This window comes from Centruroides vittatus, unplaced genomic scaffold, assembly GCF_030686945.1.
Source record: "Centruroides vittatus isolate TY-2023 unplaced genomic scaffold, ASM3068694v2 contig_628, whole genome shotgun sequence".
NCBI lineage: Eukaryota > Metazoa > Arthropoda > Arachnida > Scorpiones > Buthidae > Centruroides > Centruroides vittatus.
The window spans coordinates 6,088,596-6,107,242 of record NW_027122385.1 but is presented as its reverse complement, the minus strand read 5'-3'; the positions used below and the strand labels follow the sequence as shown (position 1 = coordinate 6,107,242).

Genomic DNA, 18,647 nt, shown 5'->3' with positions numbered 1-18,647 from the left:
CCTCACTGTAAGATTGGATAAGGTAACATTACATGAGGCGATCTATCAGAGGGAGTATTCTCTGTTAAAAATTGACCCCTATTTAGGTATTATACACGTATAGAAAAGCTGAAAAACTCCGCGTGGACATTCCATTGGTGAGGGTCGATCCCTAAACTAGTGTTTTATACTTTTATTCACTTGACCACTAATGGGTCAGAGTCAATACGGATTTTCAATGTAAAATATGCCCATTTTCTTGGCCCTCAACGCTTAAATGATAGTAGTACGAAACTTTGGCCTCAACGTATGTATAGTAAGATCGCTCTTAATTCCACTTTCGTAACAGACAGAACACAAATCAATTGTTGACAATCCGATTGATCTAGGTTAATACATTTGATACTTGTTTGTTTGCATTATCCCATCTTTTAAATTAATGGAATTGTTTGATACTATGTCAATATTTAATTACCCTAATAACTTTAATAATAAGTTTTGTCTATTCTTACATAACTCTCTGCATTATTCATTCGTACACAATTGGATTAAGGAGAGCTTTGTTCTGAAATCCTGTTTATTAAGAAAATATGTAAAGAATCACAAGTTTTCTGAACTATTTTTACAGGAATTGATAATTATTTCCACTCAAAGAATAGACACTAATAAATGTTCTTTTACTAAATAACAATATAAACAAATAACAGAAATATTGAGAACTGTCGTCCATTGAGTGGATAAAACCACAAGGTCAACGGGCTGGTCACTTGAAGTTTTCCGGGTTTTCTACACGTAAATAACATCTAAAAAAGGCCCGGTTATCAAAGAAATATCCCCAGGAGGCATTCTATGGAGAATTTATTGTTGAGAGATATTAGGATATTGCGTATTGCTTGAATTGTTATCTAATTTAAGTAATACGTCTGTACACTGTTAGATTTTCCTACTCCTCTTTATCCAGGAGGGCCGTAGAAAAGTAGAGCAAAAACATGGGGATGTTCAAGCAGTCTTATTTTATGCCCACGCTTTTTCAGTTAAATCTACTGTGTAAGGATAAGGAAGAGTTCGATTACTTTCTGTTGGAATTCCTTTAATAGAGGCCCTATCCCTCCATATTTAGCCAAGTGTTTTCTCTATCACTCTCTCGGCCATCCGGGTATTTACTTTATTAATTAAAAATGCAGTTAACTGATTTCTGGGCCATCCTTCATATTATGTTTCTTTTCTTTTAAACGGTTTTTAAAAGTGAAACTTCTTGTTAATTGTTTTTTAAGATTATTTTTAACGTCTGACCTCTAAATACTTTATATTTATGAGTTAAATCGTCTATTAAATTTCATTATGTTGATCTCCACGCCTCGTTAATTTTAATTAAATAAAATAAAGAATAAGTTTATATTAAACTTTTTAAAATTATTTTTTGACTTTTATATTAATTAATGTAAATGCAATATAATGAAAATAAATAATATACACAATAGTTTCATTCAGATTAAAACAGCACGGTTGCATGACTACTTAATAAAAGACGTAAACAGTTAATTAGGATTATTGTTTAATTATAATCATATTTAATTAAAATAATTGAATTGTAAATAATTATTATGAAGATAATTTTTCTTTACAGCTTAATTAAAAACAACTATTTTTACTTAAACTGAAAGCAAATACGAAAAAACAATCGTAAGAACTATCAAAAAATTTTTCATGTTATAATTCTATTCATTTCTTTATATTAATGCCAGACTTTCCAACGTATGAGACTTTCGAACATTACGACTCTTTTTATATTGTGAGACTTTTCACATTATGAGACTTTCCAACATTACTACACCTTCTATACTATGAGACTTTCCACATTATCGGACATTCCAATATTATAAAGTTTTGTAACGTATGAGACTATTGAGTAGAGAGCCAACCTATGTAATTGAGGTTGTGCTTCCACAGTACACACAATACTAAAATACAGTTTTGCAGTTTTTTGACTATTGCTGTAAACACCAAACCAGAATGAAGAGTCACAGCCTGAGGAAAACATGCTGCTTTGTGGGTTGCTGGCAACCAACAAGTTCAAACATCATCATCTCCTGCATCCTTTATTATAAGTTTGCCTGAAACGAAAATAATAAGTATTTAATTAATACTTTGTGGATGAAACTCGTTTAAAATAACCTCAGGATGTTGTGGAAATCTTATATATAAACACGCTTATAAAGTTCATATTTTGCAAATATTTTTAAAGTGTGTACAAGAAACAAAACTTAGCTAAAGTAAAAATTTATCGATTTAATAAAATTTTATTTTATAATATTACAGCTTCAGTTTTCATATTCAACTATTAAGTGCTTATATTTCATATATCATGAATATAACTTAATGTGCTTGAGTAATGTACAGTACATTAGTATTTATTATATTTTAAAGTTTCATATTATAAGATGAAACTATAATATTAAGTATTCAAGATATAAAATTACTTAAAATAATCTATAAAATGCATTTATATTATTGAATAAATATCTCCTGCTATTTTAATTTTTTATTTGTTACATATAACAGGAAAAGTATGGAGATCAGTCAATCATCATCCCGATTTTTACATTTTTGGACTCAGGAGCCCTTGAAACATCGAAAATTAAAAACGTTTGGGGATTTTTTTTCTTGTATGTCTAAATGTTAATCGCGCTTCCATAATACGCCCCATAAGCTACAAATAGAGTGAACGTAATCGAGCCCCGCACGAACAGAGACGAGTCTGTTCGTGGGGGCGCGATTATATTCATTCTCTTTGAAGCTTAATAACTCCTGTATTTTTTGTTGAAAATTTCTGAAATTTTGCAGGGAAGTTTGCGTATTAGTGAGATTTTTTCTATTAAATTTTGGTAGTTAAAGGTCGAGGCAGTGGTGAGATAAAAGAGTGAAATATTATATCTCGATTTGGAGTGAATTATTGAAGATTTTACTTGTTATTAGCATTTTTTAAAACTCACCTCTTACTCTCAGAATTAACCCTCTTGCCTTTTTCTAATAATTAATAATACTTAATTAATTTTTAATAAAACTCTCATAACAGATGGCGTTACACAATTTTAACTTTTTTGCTGGGAACGTTACGCAACTCGTTGCTGAATTGTTTACTATATAAACAGCACTTTTCTAACATATACAATGTGCATAATGGTCACAAATTAACATATTTATAGTATTATTTTATAGCATTTATTAAATTATTTTGCTGCCATTTCAATTTAAAAATGAGTTTGAATTAAGTGCATTCAACTTTCTTATCGGCGTGACGTAAATAGAAAAATTTTAATCTATTATTTTGATATTTTATTATCATTAGGAAGAAGATAAGATAAGAAAGAGAGTAAAAAACGGCATTTAAATAATTAAAAATATAGTTTTATCTCCAAAATTTATGAATTAATATAATGTCAAGCTCTTGAATTTATAGGTATTTACTTAGAATATTCAAGTGATAAAATATTATTTTCTTTATAAGATTTTATACATTTTAACTCTGTTAAATAATAAATATGTATTTAATTACAGTTATCCTTAGTTAATTAAATAAATGTTAATTAATTTATTATGAATTTTCTGGTTATTATTATTATTGATATTATTTTCGATTTTTTTCATTGAAAATACTGATTTTAATGAAATATCTATAATTAAAAATTTGTAATTTTTAATAAAAAAAATTCCAAGAAAAATATTATTTATTTGTGAAAAATTGTATTAAAATGTCCGTAATTATATGTGTTTCTCGTATTTCTTATTAATATTTTTTCCTAATAAAGAGTGGAATTACATGTAAAGGCAGAGTTTCGTATTTCAAGATAAAAGTAAATATTTTCTAAAAAATTTTTAAATTATCGTTTTTCTCACTCTTTTTTACTTTTCGGGTATTAAATTAATAAAAATTATAATCTTTGATTGGAAAAAAACGGATTTTTTCTTATAATTTCCTAGTTGCTTTGTCAGTAAATTTAGCAAATTCTCTTACCTTTAGCATTTGCATCATTATCTACAGCTTCATCTTCAGCATCTTAATCAGCATCATATTTAAAATTCTCATTAACTTGCTTACAACTTTAACTTTTAACCTATAATTAATCTTTCAACTTTTTCTCTCGTGTCGTTTAAGTGTATAAAAAGTACTGTTTAAGTGCAGAATAAAGTTAGTTTTAAAAGTCCCTAAGAAAAGCTTACTTCTATATTTTTTCATTACAAAATTCGGGGGGTGGGTACTCTTCCCAAACGTTTGTTTACTGTCTTTATGAAAGAATAGATAGATTACGACAAAACACATCTGGGTAATGTTAGCAGCAATGAAACTGCATCCTCTTTTACTCCCTTCTCAGCTTCTTGGTACAATCTTAATATGCTGATAATGATATCTTCCGTATTTAATTCTGTATACTATTTATGATTACGCGGTAAATTCATTGTTTTATCTCACAATTTTTTATGTCCTGTGTCGTAGATCTTGTATTATCTATATTTGACTTCTGTTTTTAAAAACTGCAAACATAAATTCTCACTGGCATACATCTTTCTGTCTTTTTTTTAATCTCGAGAACGGAGTTAAATAGATAAAAGTCGAGGCCAGATATGGAACGTGTAACGGCGGAAGACCCCTTATATGTGAACTTTCGGTTTGGAGTGGAAGTCACATTATTTCAATTTAAAAATTTTCTCTTAAATTCAGTTAGATAGATGATTGGCATGACTCCATTGTTAACAGGAAAAGTATGATGTACAGGGGCAAGACACTACTAAAATTGAGGGCATTGTGAGGAAAAATTGCAGCTTAATATCATGCTGCAATTTTTCCTCAACTGCTCGTTATCTCGAGAATTGTTTCTTGATCTTTAAATAATTGACTTAATAATATTTTTCTCGTTGTAACGGCAAAAAATAAACACTGTTTAACGGCTATTGTGTTCTTCTCTTCACCATGAATTGATATTAAAAGCTACTTATCTTGATTAAATTTTTTTCAAGACTTGTTCAGTGTGAAAAATAAAGCAAGATTAAAGTTTTATTGATCTTATAAATAGAAATTTAATTTCTTTGTTACAAAATTAAATATATTTATAAATACATTTTCACAAAATAACTAAACATTTTATTGTTTATTTAATTTAAGTGTTATATTTTGAGCTTTGAGTTTTCATTCTGGACTGTGTAGCTTCTTTTGGCAGTGAAACCAATATAAACCAAAGGTAAGTCAATTGTTATTTATATTGGTAAAATATAATAAATATTGGAATGATATTAATCAAACATCAATAAATATTGGAATGATATTAATCAAACATCAATAAATATTGGAATATCATTGTGATGTATCTATTTAACCTCGAATACAACGTAACACGGCAGAATTGTGTTGTGTTTCAATGCAATAAATCATCCTAAACTTAAAATGATCTTAAAATAAAATCTTACATGTAGATTGCTACATGTAAGATTTTAAAAAATTGCAATATTAAATTGTGTTTTACATTGACCACTTGCAAATTTTCTATTTGATTCTTATTTTAATTTTTAATACACACATTTGTAATTTTGTTATAAGTAACTCGTCAAAGATCTGCACCACAACGATTTGAATAAGCCTTTTTCAAAGTTAGGAGTTCTGTTAAATAGAATATGTAATTTATTATTGGAATTATTAAATTAAAGATAAAATAATTAAATTTAAAGCTTCTTTTTTGAACCTAATACGTATCTTAAAATTTAGATCAAAAGAAAACAAGGATGCTGACATCACAGAGAAACATTAATATATTTTTCTGGGATTATTAATTAGTTATTCGAAGTCTTTTTCTTCTTGTACTAAACTTTGCTTTATTTCTACTTTGAGTTTAGTCCTATTTAAGTTTTCTTTTATTGTTGTTTATCTATAGAACTATAAATTCGCTATTATTAAAGGACTGGATTTATGAAATGGGGCTACGTCATATTTAGACTACTTTCCAAGAAAAAAACTTTCTATGAGAACTGGCTTCTAGTTAGGTGTCAGATTCGTGAAGAAAATCAGAAAAACCCCATGTGGTCACCTGTCAGTTAAGTGCGAACCCACGACCAACTGTAACAGAGTGATGAAGCTACTGAACCCTGATGGATTCAGTAGTTTTATCCACTCTGTTACTGGTGGGCCGTACTCTTAATGTTTAAAATCGATTGATATGCTAACTTCAAGACAAAGTACATTAAGGCTATATAGCAGGATTTAATATTCCAGTTGTGCTGCCAGATGTCCTTTAAAGTAAAGGGCCTAACTAAAAACATTATTATAATAAATCTAACCACTGTCCATCACCTAATTTGAAGCTCAATAACTCCTCTACTTTTTATCGAATACTTATGAAATTTTGTAAGGCGATTTGTTTGTCGGGATGAAATGTTTCTGGAAATTTTTAAGAAAATTGGACATTGATTCGGGAGATATGGCTGTCTATATCTAATATTTCCCAAACTAATGCAAGTCTTAAAGGTAATGGTAACAATTATTGAGGATGAAAACAAATGAAGAATGATCGGAAAGCTCAGCAGCAATTCCTTTCTGCAAGTGGCATTCTTCAGGATGTCATTTTTTCAATACTTAGTTGCAATAATATCCTTAACTCTTGTTGATGTTGACTTATTAAGTATATCACTCGAAATGCATGTAATTGGCCACTTGTGGACTATAGTGATATCGGTCATACAGGTATCAGCAGTGATAATAATCAAGTAAATATTGGCTAATTGTGATATTAGTCAAATGGATATTCTACCCAATAGAAGTTCTTCATAGATTGAATCCTTACTTAATCAATTATGTTATATTTATTATTAACCTTCATGAATATTTAATAACTTAATGAAAGTTTATACCTGACAAAACAAAACGTGCTTTTAACAAGTAAGAACTCGCGACCACCAGTATTCAGTTGTTATATTGTACATAAGTAGTACTAAGTATAGAAGGGACTATTGGTAGGTTCGTGTTAATACTCCCTTTTGTAATTTCCCACCTTTTATACAGTGACAATCACATTTTAAATTTTATTTTCCATACTTGTCAGAGGGTTGTCAACACTCATTTATATTTTAGCTTAATTTTTTCTTTATTTTTTCCTAATTTATGATATTTATTAACGGACAGACAAACGAACTGCAGCAGTTCTGCAGCCCGAATATTATTAGATTATTTAATGAAGATAAAACTCCAGAGATCTGTCTATTAATAAGAAAATAATTTTAATTATTTTTGAATGTTATCTAAAACAATTACTTGATTATCGTCATGTTAAACAATGAATATTTAATGCCTCAATTGATTTTTCTCTTAATAACATTACAATACTCCTATTCACATCATTTTGATGGATAACAATGATAATATTCAACTAAACAATCCATGACAAATGAACTGGTGATCATCCTTTTATGTAAAGTCTCTCAAGTCAACACAATTTTTAATTGTTTCTTGCGAAGAAAGTAATAACAATTTATGTAATTAATCATGCTTTTCGACTTAATAATTCATTAATTCAAATTCTATTATATAGATTATAGGCAAATAATTGTCTTTCGGCAATCGAATATATTAATTTCTGTAAATACAGTTATGAATTTATGATGAAAAGTTACGTACACTTGCAGAAAATTTTTCAATTTAACAAGTGACTGCATGTGGTTCCAACTTTACAAGTCACTGTGAAGATTCGAATTTATCGGTTCAAACCCACGAATTTACATGCAAGATTCGAAAACGATGCGCGAAAACACCATCCTTTTATCTGGAGAAAAACACTTAACTCAGGAATTTTTCTGTTTTCTTCGCGAGTCTAACGCTAGATAATGGAAAATTTCTCATATAGTCTTCCCTTATGTTGCGATTTTCAGCGATCCAATCACTCACATTGTAAGTACAGATCGGATAATTTATCTACATATACAATAGGTATACCTTATGTTCATAAAGTAACCTACAAAACATTTTCTACAATGTAACCTCTTATAGCTATCACATTATTGATACATTTTATATTAAATATATCACTATTCCTCTGTAAAACATTGTGTTAATTGATTAAATTACCTGTTTATGATGTTGTAAAACTTAATTATTCCTGATTTGAGTAGATAATAAATTTCAATTATATTATTATTATCAGCATCCCTCGTGATTCTCCGAACTGATAATGTTATTAATTAAGGAAAATTCAAGCAGTAAAATTACATGTACTTTCATGGAATTTCTTTGTACTTTTCACAGAAAATTCAGTATATTTACAATTTGATTGATTGATTGGACAGAACAATTGAAACATATTGATGATCTGCGAAAAGACGTGCAATTCGGGAAGATTTTCTATAAGAAATTTAGAGCTAGGAGAAAATTTCACGTGCCTGCCTATTGGTGAGGTTCGAATTCACGACAAGAACTCAGTGGTTTTATTCACTTTGCTCTCGTGAATTGAATATTCTCTTTCAGATCAGTGTCATCCCTCATACCTCGCACGTACACCTCGATCAAATCATCTTAAAAAATATGTTTTTAGCTTATTTAATTTTAAAGTTTTCATATATTATACTAGCCTTGTAACGAATTATATAATTACAGCTTTCTTTTATTGATTTGCAAAGATTATGCGAAGAATCTTGCAGCATAAATAAATCTTAAAAGATTTATATTCGCTCTTTAGTGTCACTCAGTCAACAGGAATTATGTATGATATGTAAATATTAAAATCTATTTTCCTTATAGTCACTATTTTTCAAAAGAGTTTAGAAGTCGTTTTTGAAAAATAAAGACACTCTCTGAATTTTTCAGATGAAATGTATTCTTTAGATTCATTTTTAAAGTAATACATAAAGTTTTTGAGTTGTCAAATTCTATATCATGTTACATCATAGTTCACGAAATTTTTAGTACATAATTTTTAATACAACTTTACATAGAAAATTGGTTCTCCGGGTTGTTACCTTGTGAAGTGTCGATCAATTGGAGTAATATAACAGAGTAAGTAAATTCAATTATTCAATATATTTTATTTTCTATTGATCAGAATCTGGTTACGTTATGTTATTCGCATCCCCATCCTGTATTTTTTTATGAAGCAGAAAAATGTAACTCATGAAAAGTGAAGTGATAAGTTCTCTTTATGAAATCGATGCTATCTATACAACCTCTTTTTTAAGAGGGAAGATTAGGAAGGGGAGAAGGAGGAGATGATAGACAGAGAAGAAATGAGGAAGTGAAGAGAGCGAGGATTTTCGAAAGAGGAGAGATGAGGAAAGAATGCGATATTGATAAAAACAGGAGTTATGAGAAAGTGGAGAGGGCGAGGATGATAGAAATTTATAATTTTAATAAAAATTAACATAAAGTTTTAAAAAGTTTACCAAATTAAATAATGTTCTGAATATAATTAAATAAATCATTTAGTGTATGTTAGATAAGAAGTTTGTAGTAAATCGAAATTAATTTCTAGTCTTCTAATAATAGAAGTAATAGATAAATGTGGATATTATTTAGCAAATTCTACTAAATTCCTTTAAAATTTAAACATTTATATTGCAAAAAAGTGTTAAATTTTTATTTATTATTTGATAATTTCTTATAACTTAATTACTATAAACAAAAGAAATCAATTTAAATATTATTTTTATTTTTAGGATATTTCTTATTCTTGAGATATAAAAAGTAAACGTAATTATAGTAGAAAGTGATGAATTTCTTCAAAGTATTACGAGTTAGAGGCTTTTGAAGTGTAACTCTTCGATAGTCTAGTGATGACGTTCAATTTCCTTCTCGATTGTGCCAGATGCTGATAATCTCCACTTATAATCTTTGTTTATAAGTGTAATATTTTATCTATTTTCTTATTTATATTTTTAGTATAAAGATTTTTAACGGAAATGAGAAAACAGATGTCTCCAGCACTAATCTCTTTTGCATTGAAACTGAGAACTTGGGGATGTATCTTGGTAAACTGGGTGAAAAATTACTTGTTCTGAGAGATTTTTATATACAGTTTTTGTTTAAAATATATTATAATAAATGAAAATAATGTTAATAAAAAATATCAGAAATTAAATTAAATTTATATAAAAATTACGCATTAAACATCGGTAATGAATCGAAGCCGAATGGATTCTCTATGGAGAAAAGGAGAAAAATTCTGTAAATAATTACTTTATACATAAATATAAATAATGGATAACATCCAACATTTGTGCCAATTATAAAACATACTGTAATTTTTTTGTTTATTATAAAAAATTAAGTTTATGTGGATAATTTATAAGGGAATTGGTAAGTTTTTAAAGAGAAGTGGCACTTAAATATAAGAAAAAACACTTTAAGAAGCTCGTACAATCTGGAACAGCATAGGAAATATAAGAAAGAAGTATATTTGCTGTTGTAGAAAACACTGTTGGAGTATATAAACATACAAATCATACTATTGTGAGTTGACAATAAGAGGATGTACTCCGAATATTGAAAGAAAAATAGAGAATTGAAAGATGGAATTACAATAATCCCGAGTATAATATCGGCCCAAGCAGATGGAAATTTGGTATGAAAATGGTATATTATTTTCCAAACAGAAAAGAATATAACAGTTTCCATAACATGCACTCGTTTTTGGTTTAAAAGGATAGAATGCGAGATAAATAGAAATCAAATTCAAAAATAAGCTTTAAAATTAAGATTATTTTTAAAAGAAATTAATATTATTAATATTAAATTTAATTTTTCAAATACTATAAAAATTTAATTAATAATTGATGCAATATTTCACAATTGTCTACTGGAGTTTTATGGATTTTTGTGCACATACGTAACACTTTAATTGGGTTTTATAAATTTAAACAGTAGGACCTTTGAGAAATTCAATGAATATATGCAGTAGAATTGTAAAGGAGTTATTATAAATAAATAAATAAATATATATATATATATATATATGTTCTATAAGTCTATATAATATATATATAAGTATAATATGTTCTATAAGTCTGGAACCATAGTTGTGTTAACCTTTGTTTATTCTTTTACAGGTTAAGCGTGGAGCTGAGTAAGAAGGAACGAATTTAAGATATTCTGATGGTGAAAAATTGCAGAGATATGTTGCCAAAAAATTTAACATGATGCATCTAGATTGCCGTGTGAGATTGGTGGAAAGTCTGTATGCATCACATTAAACTCTTCCACAACTCGCTGTCTACGGGTTTCTTTACCACCAAAATATTAAGTACATTCAATTGAAACGTAGACTGTACTAGTAACACTGGCGATATTGAGGGAGAGTAGGGCACCATTGTACAGGTGAAGAGTGGCGAGTTGCTCAGTGTCGAGTATACCGTGTAAAAATACATTTAAAGAAATCACTTCCGTACGTTGCACGTCTGAGTCCATGTTTCATTTGAAGAATCCAAATAACTTCAATTTGTTCCTCCATATTCAGCTCAGAATGAACAAACACATGGTTTCAAGTTTGGTTTTTATCCGTGTACGGCAACGTAACACATTGGCGATCTGCTAAAGGGGGTCTTTTAGGGGAAACTGGCCTCTATTTAGGTGTTACTAACGTAAAAAAATTCACGATTAAACTCTACTGTTTAGTAGTTTTTATCCACTCGGCCAGTGGTGATCCTTATGGTTCCAGATTGGTATACGACTTAGTGCTATACTATCCAAGAATTTATTAATTTAAAGTATAAAGCGATTAATGAAAAAAAATTAATTAGAACAAATTAGGCATTTAAAAAAGCAATACATTTTAATTCGTTTAAATGAAAAATGGAAGTGATTAAACAACGAAACAAAGAGCAGTTGACAAATTCCTCCACGCATCATTAAATATGATTACGGTTTCGTTTTTCAACAAAGAAATAAAAAAAAACCAAAAAGAAAGTTCTTAAATTGTTTTCTTTTTAAGAAACAAAACTCTGAAAACCGTATTAATATGTCTCTTTTGTATACATTACCCAACTAATGGAAGATATTTATCATCAAAATTAAAATGTTTAAAATTTCCTCTTTCAAATTGTTTCCTTCGCTAATACTATGATTATACAAAATGTTAGAAAATTCTAATTTGTCTTTTTCAAGTAATTAGAGAAGACATTTCTCTTTCTTCCATCAAGAAACTATTAAATACTAAATGGAAACCATCCTTTCCAATTACCTCTTCTTCACCTATTCACTTGACAGTTCAATTGTAATTTGAAGTTACAGATAGAAAAATACGTTTCTACAAAGTGAAACTCTTATTGTCTCCCTCATCACTCGACCTCATTCATTGTATCACTGACCTAAAGATATGATGGATACGAGAGAAGGCCCTCTTGGTTCACACAGGACAAGAGAATAAACAGATCTCTTATTACTATCAAATTTCATATAATATTATATATAAAAATCACTAGAATTACTTAAAATATTTATTTAATCTGTACTATTTTATATGTAGTTAATATACAGAGTGGCCTACAAGTCGGTTAATCTTAATTTAAATTTAATTTGTATACTAGTACTTTTTATATATTAACAGGACTTATTATATACTGGAAAATATGGATGCAGATATTTAGTCTTACAGATCAAAAATAATGTTTTTTATTTAGTTCACCTGTTAATATATAAAAAGTACTAGTATACAAATTAAATTTAAATTAAGATAAAAAGGACACAAAGGCGCAATAATTAAGTCGGTTAATCATTCTACTGACTAATTTACTGTAGAATATTAAAGTATGTAACTTCAGGCCACAATTATATGCTAGAAGTTGAGGCCTTACACTACACGGCTAATTAATTGTTATTTGATGAGAAAGGTTCTCTTACATATTAAAATCTAGAAACTAAAAATCTATTTATATTGCTTGTAAAGCGTATTCAAGATAAGATATTTGTGCATCTAAGTGGAGTGTTTATAGTGCTGCAGCATCCTCTTGATTCCGAAGCAATTAGTTTTTATAATAAATATAAAAACATAGCATCACACATCGCATGACTTCAATTAGGTACAGTATAAAATTAAGTAATTAAAGTAATTCTCTCCTAAAGAAACGACAGCGGGAACGTCCGTTGCTCCTGAATCTGCCTTGAGCAGCATTCACATTCTCAAAATCCTGAATAAGGCATTTCCTGCACCTAAGGCATCAATTTGCGCTCTTAGGTGTCAAAGGTTTTATTGTAGCTTTCGATTGCATAATTAATTAATTTATTATTTAATTATATTTTAATACAAAATTATATAAAGACTGAACGGAGTAATTTTTGATATATTTTAAATTAAAACATAGGCGGTTCATAGCTACATAACGAAGTTTTAATTGGCATTATTTTTAAATGTATTTTAAACGCTAATTGGTCGAAAGAATGGCCTTGAAAATATTTTTTCTATCTTCTTACATAAACTGAAGGAGACTGCCTATATTTATTTTTCGACCTTGCATTTATTTTTAAATTTATTTATGCAAATAAATCTTTCGTTTTATTTAGCTGTAGACACAGTTATTAATGTCGATATATTCAATATTAATGTAGTAAAATCTATTTTCTGTTTAAAATAATTTTATGTAATAACATCATATAAAAAATGTTAGAAATTTTATATATAAATTATTTCTGATGTATTGTTAAAGATAAAATCACTATTTTAAACAAAATATTTCACGAAGAAGATAAACAGGCATTAAGAAAAATATTCTTCAAATAGTTCCTTTACTGTTATATCCAGTTTTTTTTCTTTTTTTGATAACTCTCCATCATAAAACAGCAATGCTCCAGTATCGATGATGAAAGTTGCTATAATTCATGGCATGTTATAAAATTTTTCACTGTCCGTTTTATAAAGATTGTCTATAAAAACATGTCCTTGATAACTGAGAATGTAGAATATATCATCACCTTCCTTGACGTCTACTTAATTTTCTTGTAAAAATACCAGTAAAGATAACTTAATACATTAATTTAAACATGATTTTTGAGTGATTTTTAATTTTTTTATAGGCGAAAATTAATTTTTATACATTTTTACATTATAACATTTATCAATTTTCTTGTAATTGCACCGACGTGCAGCACGTTTAGAACTGGAGAACTTTTTTCCCTCCTGTTATTTATTTTGTAGAGAATGAAAAATGATAAGAATGCGAAGTGACATGTACAAAAAACGATTTTTTTTATAATAAAATAAAGTATCATTTATAGCATCCTTCACTTTAACAAAATAATCATTTGTTACACGAGAAGTGAGAAACTTCTCAATTACTATCAAGCAACCATCGATCAAGCTGTTATCAAACTATATAAATGCCCGAAGGATGGATGGAAGTTCTTGTTTAAGTTTAAAATATATTTAATTTTTGTGGATTTAAATTTTGTTTTGTTATATTATACTTTTAAATATTGTTATTAACTCTTTACTATTTAAATAATGATTTTTATTGTATATTCTTTTTCGCAAAACTGTTAGAAATGCTGAAAAGCAAGATGCTGGATCCGCATCTTTCCAGGATGCTGTACAAGATGCGAATGTGGGAGAATGAAGATGCTATATTACTTAAAAGTAGGATAATGTAAAAGTACATCGTGAAAAGGAGTAGACTGATGACATCCATTGTTTAAAATAAAGAGGATGTCATTCAGGCAGGATATAACATGATGAATGTGTTAACTAATGATAAAAGTGAGAAAAAATAAAAATTGCTTTAAATTTTATTTCGTTTTAAACCTTAAAAAATTAATTGTATCATTGAAACGAACATATTTTATTTCTAAAAATTATTTACATTTATTGTTCTACCTTAAGGCACTTAATGTTTACAATTTACATACAAAATATATACGTGTAAACACATAGTATACGTAGAACATAAACGGATAGTGTTATATTCATGCCTATAACATCATAATTAAATTTATTTATAATATAATTACAGAAAATGTAATTTTATTTCGCAGACATATTCATAAATACGTACATTAAATGGTACTAATTATTATATTAACACACCCATAAAAAATTAACAAAAAATCTTATTTTATTACTGGATATGTTTGTATTATATCAATGCACAGTTTTCATATTAGAAAGAAAAATTAATTAATTTCTAAGCAGATACATAACAAAATTTTTAGATAAAACTCTAAGAATTTGAAATTTGAAACGTTTCAAGCAGTGGGTAAGAGCATTTACCATTATTTTGATCGCGATAATTGTTATCATTAGTGAATCTTATATTGTTAGATCCTGGTTGTCTGTATGGAGATTGTTTGGTGACTTTTGTGCTGCTGATGGCATAAGAGTCCATAACGTGTGAAACGTGAGTTGTAGATCCCTGTGGCACCACTTGGCAACGGACATTGGGATGACGTCTCAGTAGAGCTTTAATATAAGTTTGTTTTAACGCTGTTTGCACCTAAATATGTTATTTAAAAGTTATTTTAGTTAATTTATACATTAACAATTTAATATTAGTAATACAGGATGTATCAAGAGGAAAAGTAAATACTTTGGTAGATAATCCTCACAAGAAGAAAGAAAACAGTCCATAAAGGTTTGGAAATGAGCTGATTATTTTTAAAAAATGCACAAACGTAGTGATATCCTTTGCACAGATCCTGTTTCTCAGGACATGTCGAGTGTGACTCACTACACACAAAAACTTTGAGAATCTCTGATGCCACCACTCCATCCTCTCATGGATCATCGTCAGATGCAATAGACTTCAAGTTCAACTATAGCAGCAATATTAACACTGTAGCAACTGTAGTTTCACTTTCAGTCCACTGCATGTGATATAAACATATCTCTGTATCAATAAATCACCATATCCTCATGTAGACTTTTTTATGTGTTACCTCCATAAAGTATTTACCTCCCTTCCTGATAAACCCAGTGTTTGAGTTTATCAAAAACACAAGCTATAACTTAGAAATGTCTGCATTATTGTATTATATTTTCAAATTTGTAGTTAATTTAATAAAACATTTAAAATTTAAAAAACAGTTCTGTTTATATTCTTAAATAAATACAGTCAAACCTTGATATTGTGCCACAACTGAGATTCGTACTAAATCGAGTTTAGCGCTAATTCGAAGAATCTCAAAGACTGAGAATAATTCAAAGTAATAAAATCTACACGCAAATGTCATGTTTGAGAGTTTGGAAGTCTCAGGATTTCCTAATAACAATATCATTTAAAGTGCAAAATCGTATGTTTCGTAATTCTGAGAAAGGAAAATCCGTTTACGAGCATTGATTTGCGCTGTGCCAGAGTGGCGTTATATTCAAGGTTGACTATAATTTAAAACTTATAATATGAATAAAATTTACCTCAGAATTCAGAAAACAATAGAGCACCGCAACAAATATTCCCTAAATTGTATACGTAATAAGCCATTAAAAACCATAAAAACCATAGAAAATTCAAAATAATTTTTAAATATTATAAAAAATGTTTTACCTGACAAGACTGTAACAGGGCATTTGTAATCATGTAAGCTTGTTCTAAATAGCCATCGTCTTGTGGATTTATACAGAAGAGCAAGTGGGTTATCCCCAGCAAAGGGAACAACAAAACTGTAGCTTTGACTGCTTTCCTAGACAAATAAAAGCGTTTTTATTGGTTTAATGGCATAATTTTCGATTTTTAATATGTTAGAGCAAATAGAAGTAGTTATTATAGTCCAAAACACGAGGAAAGTAACATTTTATGACTTTCGTAATAAAGGTGCAGTGCGTAATTAATCAAAGGTTAATATGAGACCAGAGCATTTGATGAAGAGCCTTAGAGAAGTAAAATTAGCAGAAAATTTTTTCCAAATAAATCTGGCCCACCATTGTTGATTAAATAAAACCACCTGATTACTGGCGTGGATTCACACCTCTACAACGGTCTGACCACATGGATTCTCTTAGGTTTTCTTCACCTTCCCATCCCCTCGACCTTTACCACCAAAATTTAATAGCGTAGATGTCCCTAATACCCAAATCTTCCTGTAGAATTTCAGAAATTTTCGACAAAAGGCATCACACATAGGATACACATAAAAATATCCATACATACAGAAAAAACCCCAATTTTTTGCACTTTCAAGGTCTCGAGTCTTGAAAGCTGGTCATTTATTTTACCAAAAACCATACTACCTCTCTGTTATATATAACAGAGGAAGTAAAAATACACATTTCATCGACCTCTACCAATTCCTAGTTTTACTAAACGTTGAGCATTGACATCCTGTACGTTTGGAGCTACGATTAACTCATTTTTTTTAAGTTTTTAAGAAAAAAATAAATGAATTTAACTAAATAAAAACCGTTTTATATTTATATTGTCAGAAAACTGATTGAATCCAGCTATCAATGAAACAATTTAACACTTTCTATTTTTATTCAGCTTTATTGAATTATCTGTTACTTTCTCTGTCGTTACTATTTTTATCCAAAAACTCGGATTTTATTGGAAAACTATTTTTACAATTCAGGGATTTTTTTTCTATTTTTACAAAATAGCATTTTAAAACCATTTTACAGTAACGTTATTTCTTGTGTTGCCCTTAAACACTGTTGTTTCTTCGTACTATGGACGAAGTAATTTTCACTAAAAATTTACCAATAAATATCGAACAAATAATGTAATTTTATCGTATTTATATTTATCCAAATCTGTTCAAAAATGAGTTATTTGCGACTTTATTTAATTTGTGAAAGATACAAAGCTGGATTTCGACTTGCGACCCTACGCTGCCAACGTTCAAGAGGTCCTTCCTCCAAATACAATGGGCAAACAGTATTGTTTTTTGTGAATAGAACGAGGCCCCTTGTAATGTGGGGCCCTGTAGCTTAATTAGCCTACACATGAATACGACTCTAAATGAGTAGCTTGTATAGGAAACGAAACGATTCACCTTCTTGATGGTAACTATTCATATTAATAGCCCATTAATTATTAAATTTACGTTTCTACTGTAAATACTGTACGCTTTTAAATTGTTTAACGTAATTTATAAAGATTTGCTGAATTACTCACCTGACCTGTTTAGTTTCTATCGAAACAGTAGCGCGAATTTTGGTGATTAAGATGCGAACTATTGTGAACAGGAAAATAGTATTCACCTAATTAAATAAAATTTTCATTAAAAATTAACCTATATTAATTTGTAATTAAATGCAAAAATCTTACCACTAAAGCAGTTATCATTGGTCCAGTAACAATCCAGATATAAGGCAATCTTCCGTATCCCCTCCAGCATGGTGTTTCTAAATGGAATACCATAAATATTGCCCATGATACAACGAATATCCCTGGAGTAACTAAATTATGGAGTTAATGGTAAGTGACGAAGAAAATAGGTCTGTAACTATATTCGAAAAATTGTATTTACCCCATCCTATAAAATAATACAGTTTAAATGGTGGATCTTGTTGAAACACGAAGACAGAAATGCTGCTGTAAAGTAACAATCCTTCAACAAACATCCAGTTAACGCTTGCAGTTGCAGCATACATTTTTAATGTCAGTAACGTCTTACAAAACCAATCCTGCAGTAAAAATGTGTAATAATATAAAGAGCATATAGTAATAAATAAATACAGTAAAACCGGAGTGAATTTTTCCGTTTCAAAGTTGAAACCTTA

General features: G+C 28.8%; 1 protein-coding gene across 1 annotated transcript in view; it reads right to left on the bottom strand.

The window, feature by feature from the left end:
- Positions 1-15,126: 15,126 nt before the first annotated feature.
- LOC136979539 (corticotropin-releasing factor receptor 2-like) overlaps positions 15,127-18,647 on the bottom strand; it is a 32,129-nt gene continuing 28,608 nt past the window's right edge. The window contains exons 6-11 of the mRNA XM_067275542.1: positions 18,395-18,551; positions 18,193-18,323; positions 18,040-18,125; positions 16,474-16,609; positions 16,344-16,385; positions 15,127-15,426 (exon numbers count right to left, since the gene is read on the bottom strand). Coding sequence (XP_067131643.1) covers positions 15,154-15,426; positions 16,344-16,385; positions 16,474-16,609; positions 18,040-18,125; positions 18,193-18,323; positions 18,395-18,551 — 825 coding nt within the window. The 3' untranslated portion in view covers positions 15,127-15,153. The remainder of the gene's footprint in view (positions 15,427-16,343; positions 16,386-16,473; positions 16,610-18,039; positions 18,126-18,192; positions 18,324-18,394; positions 18,552-18,647) is intronic.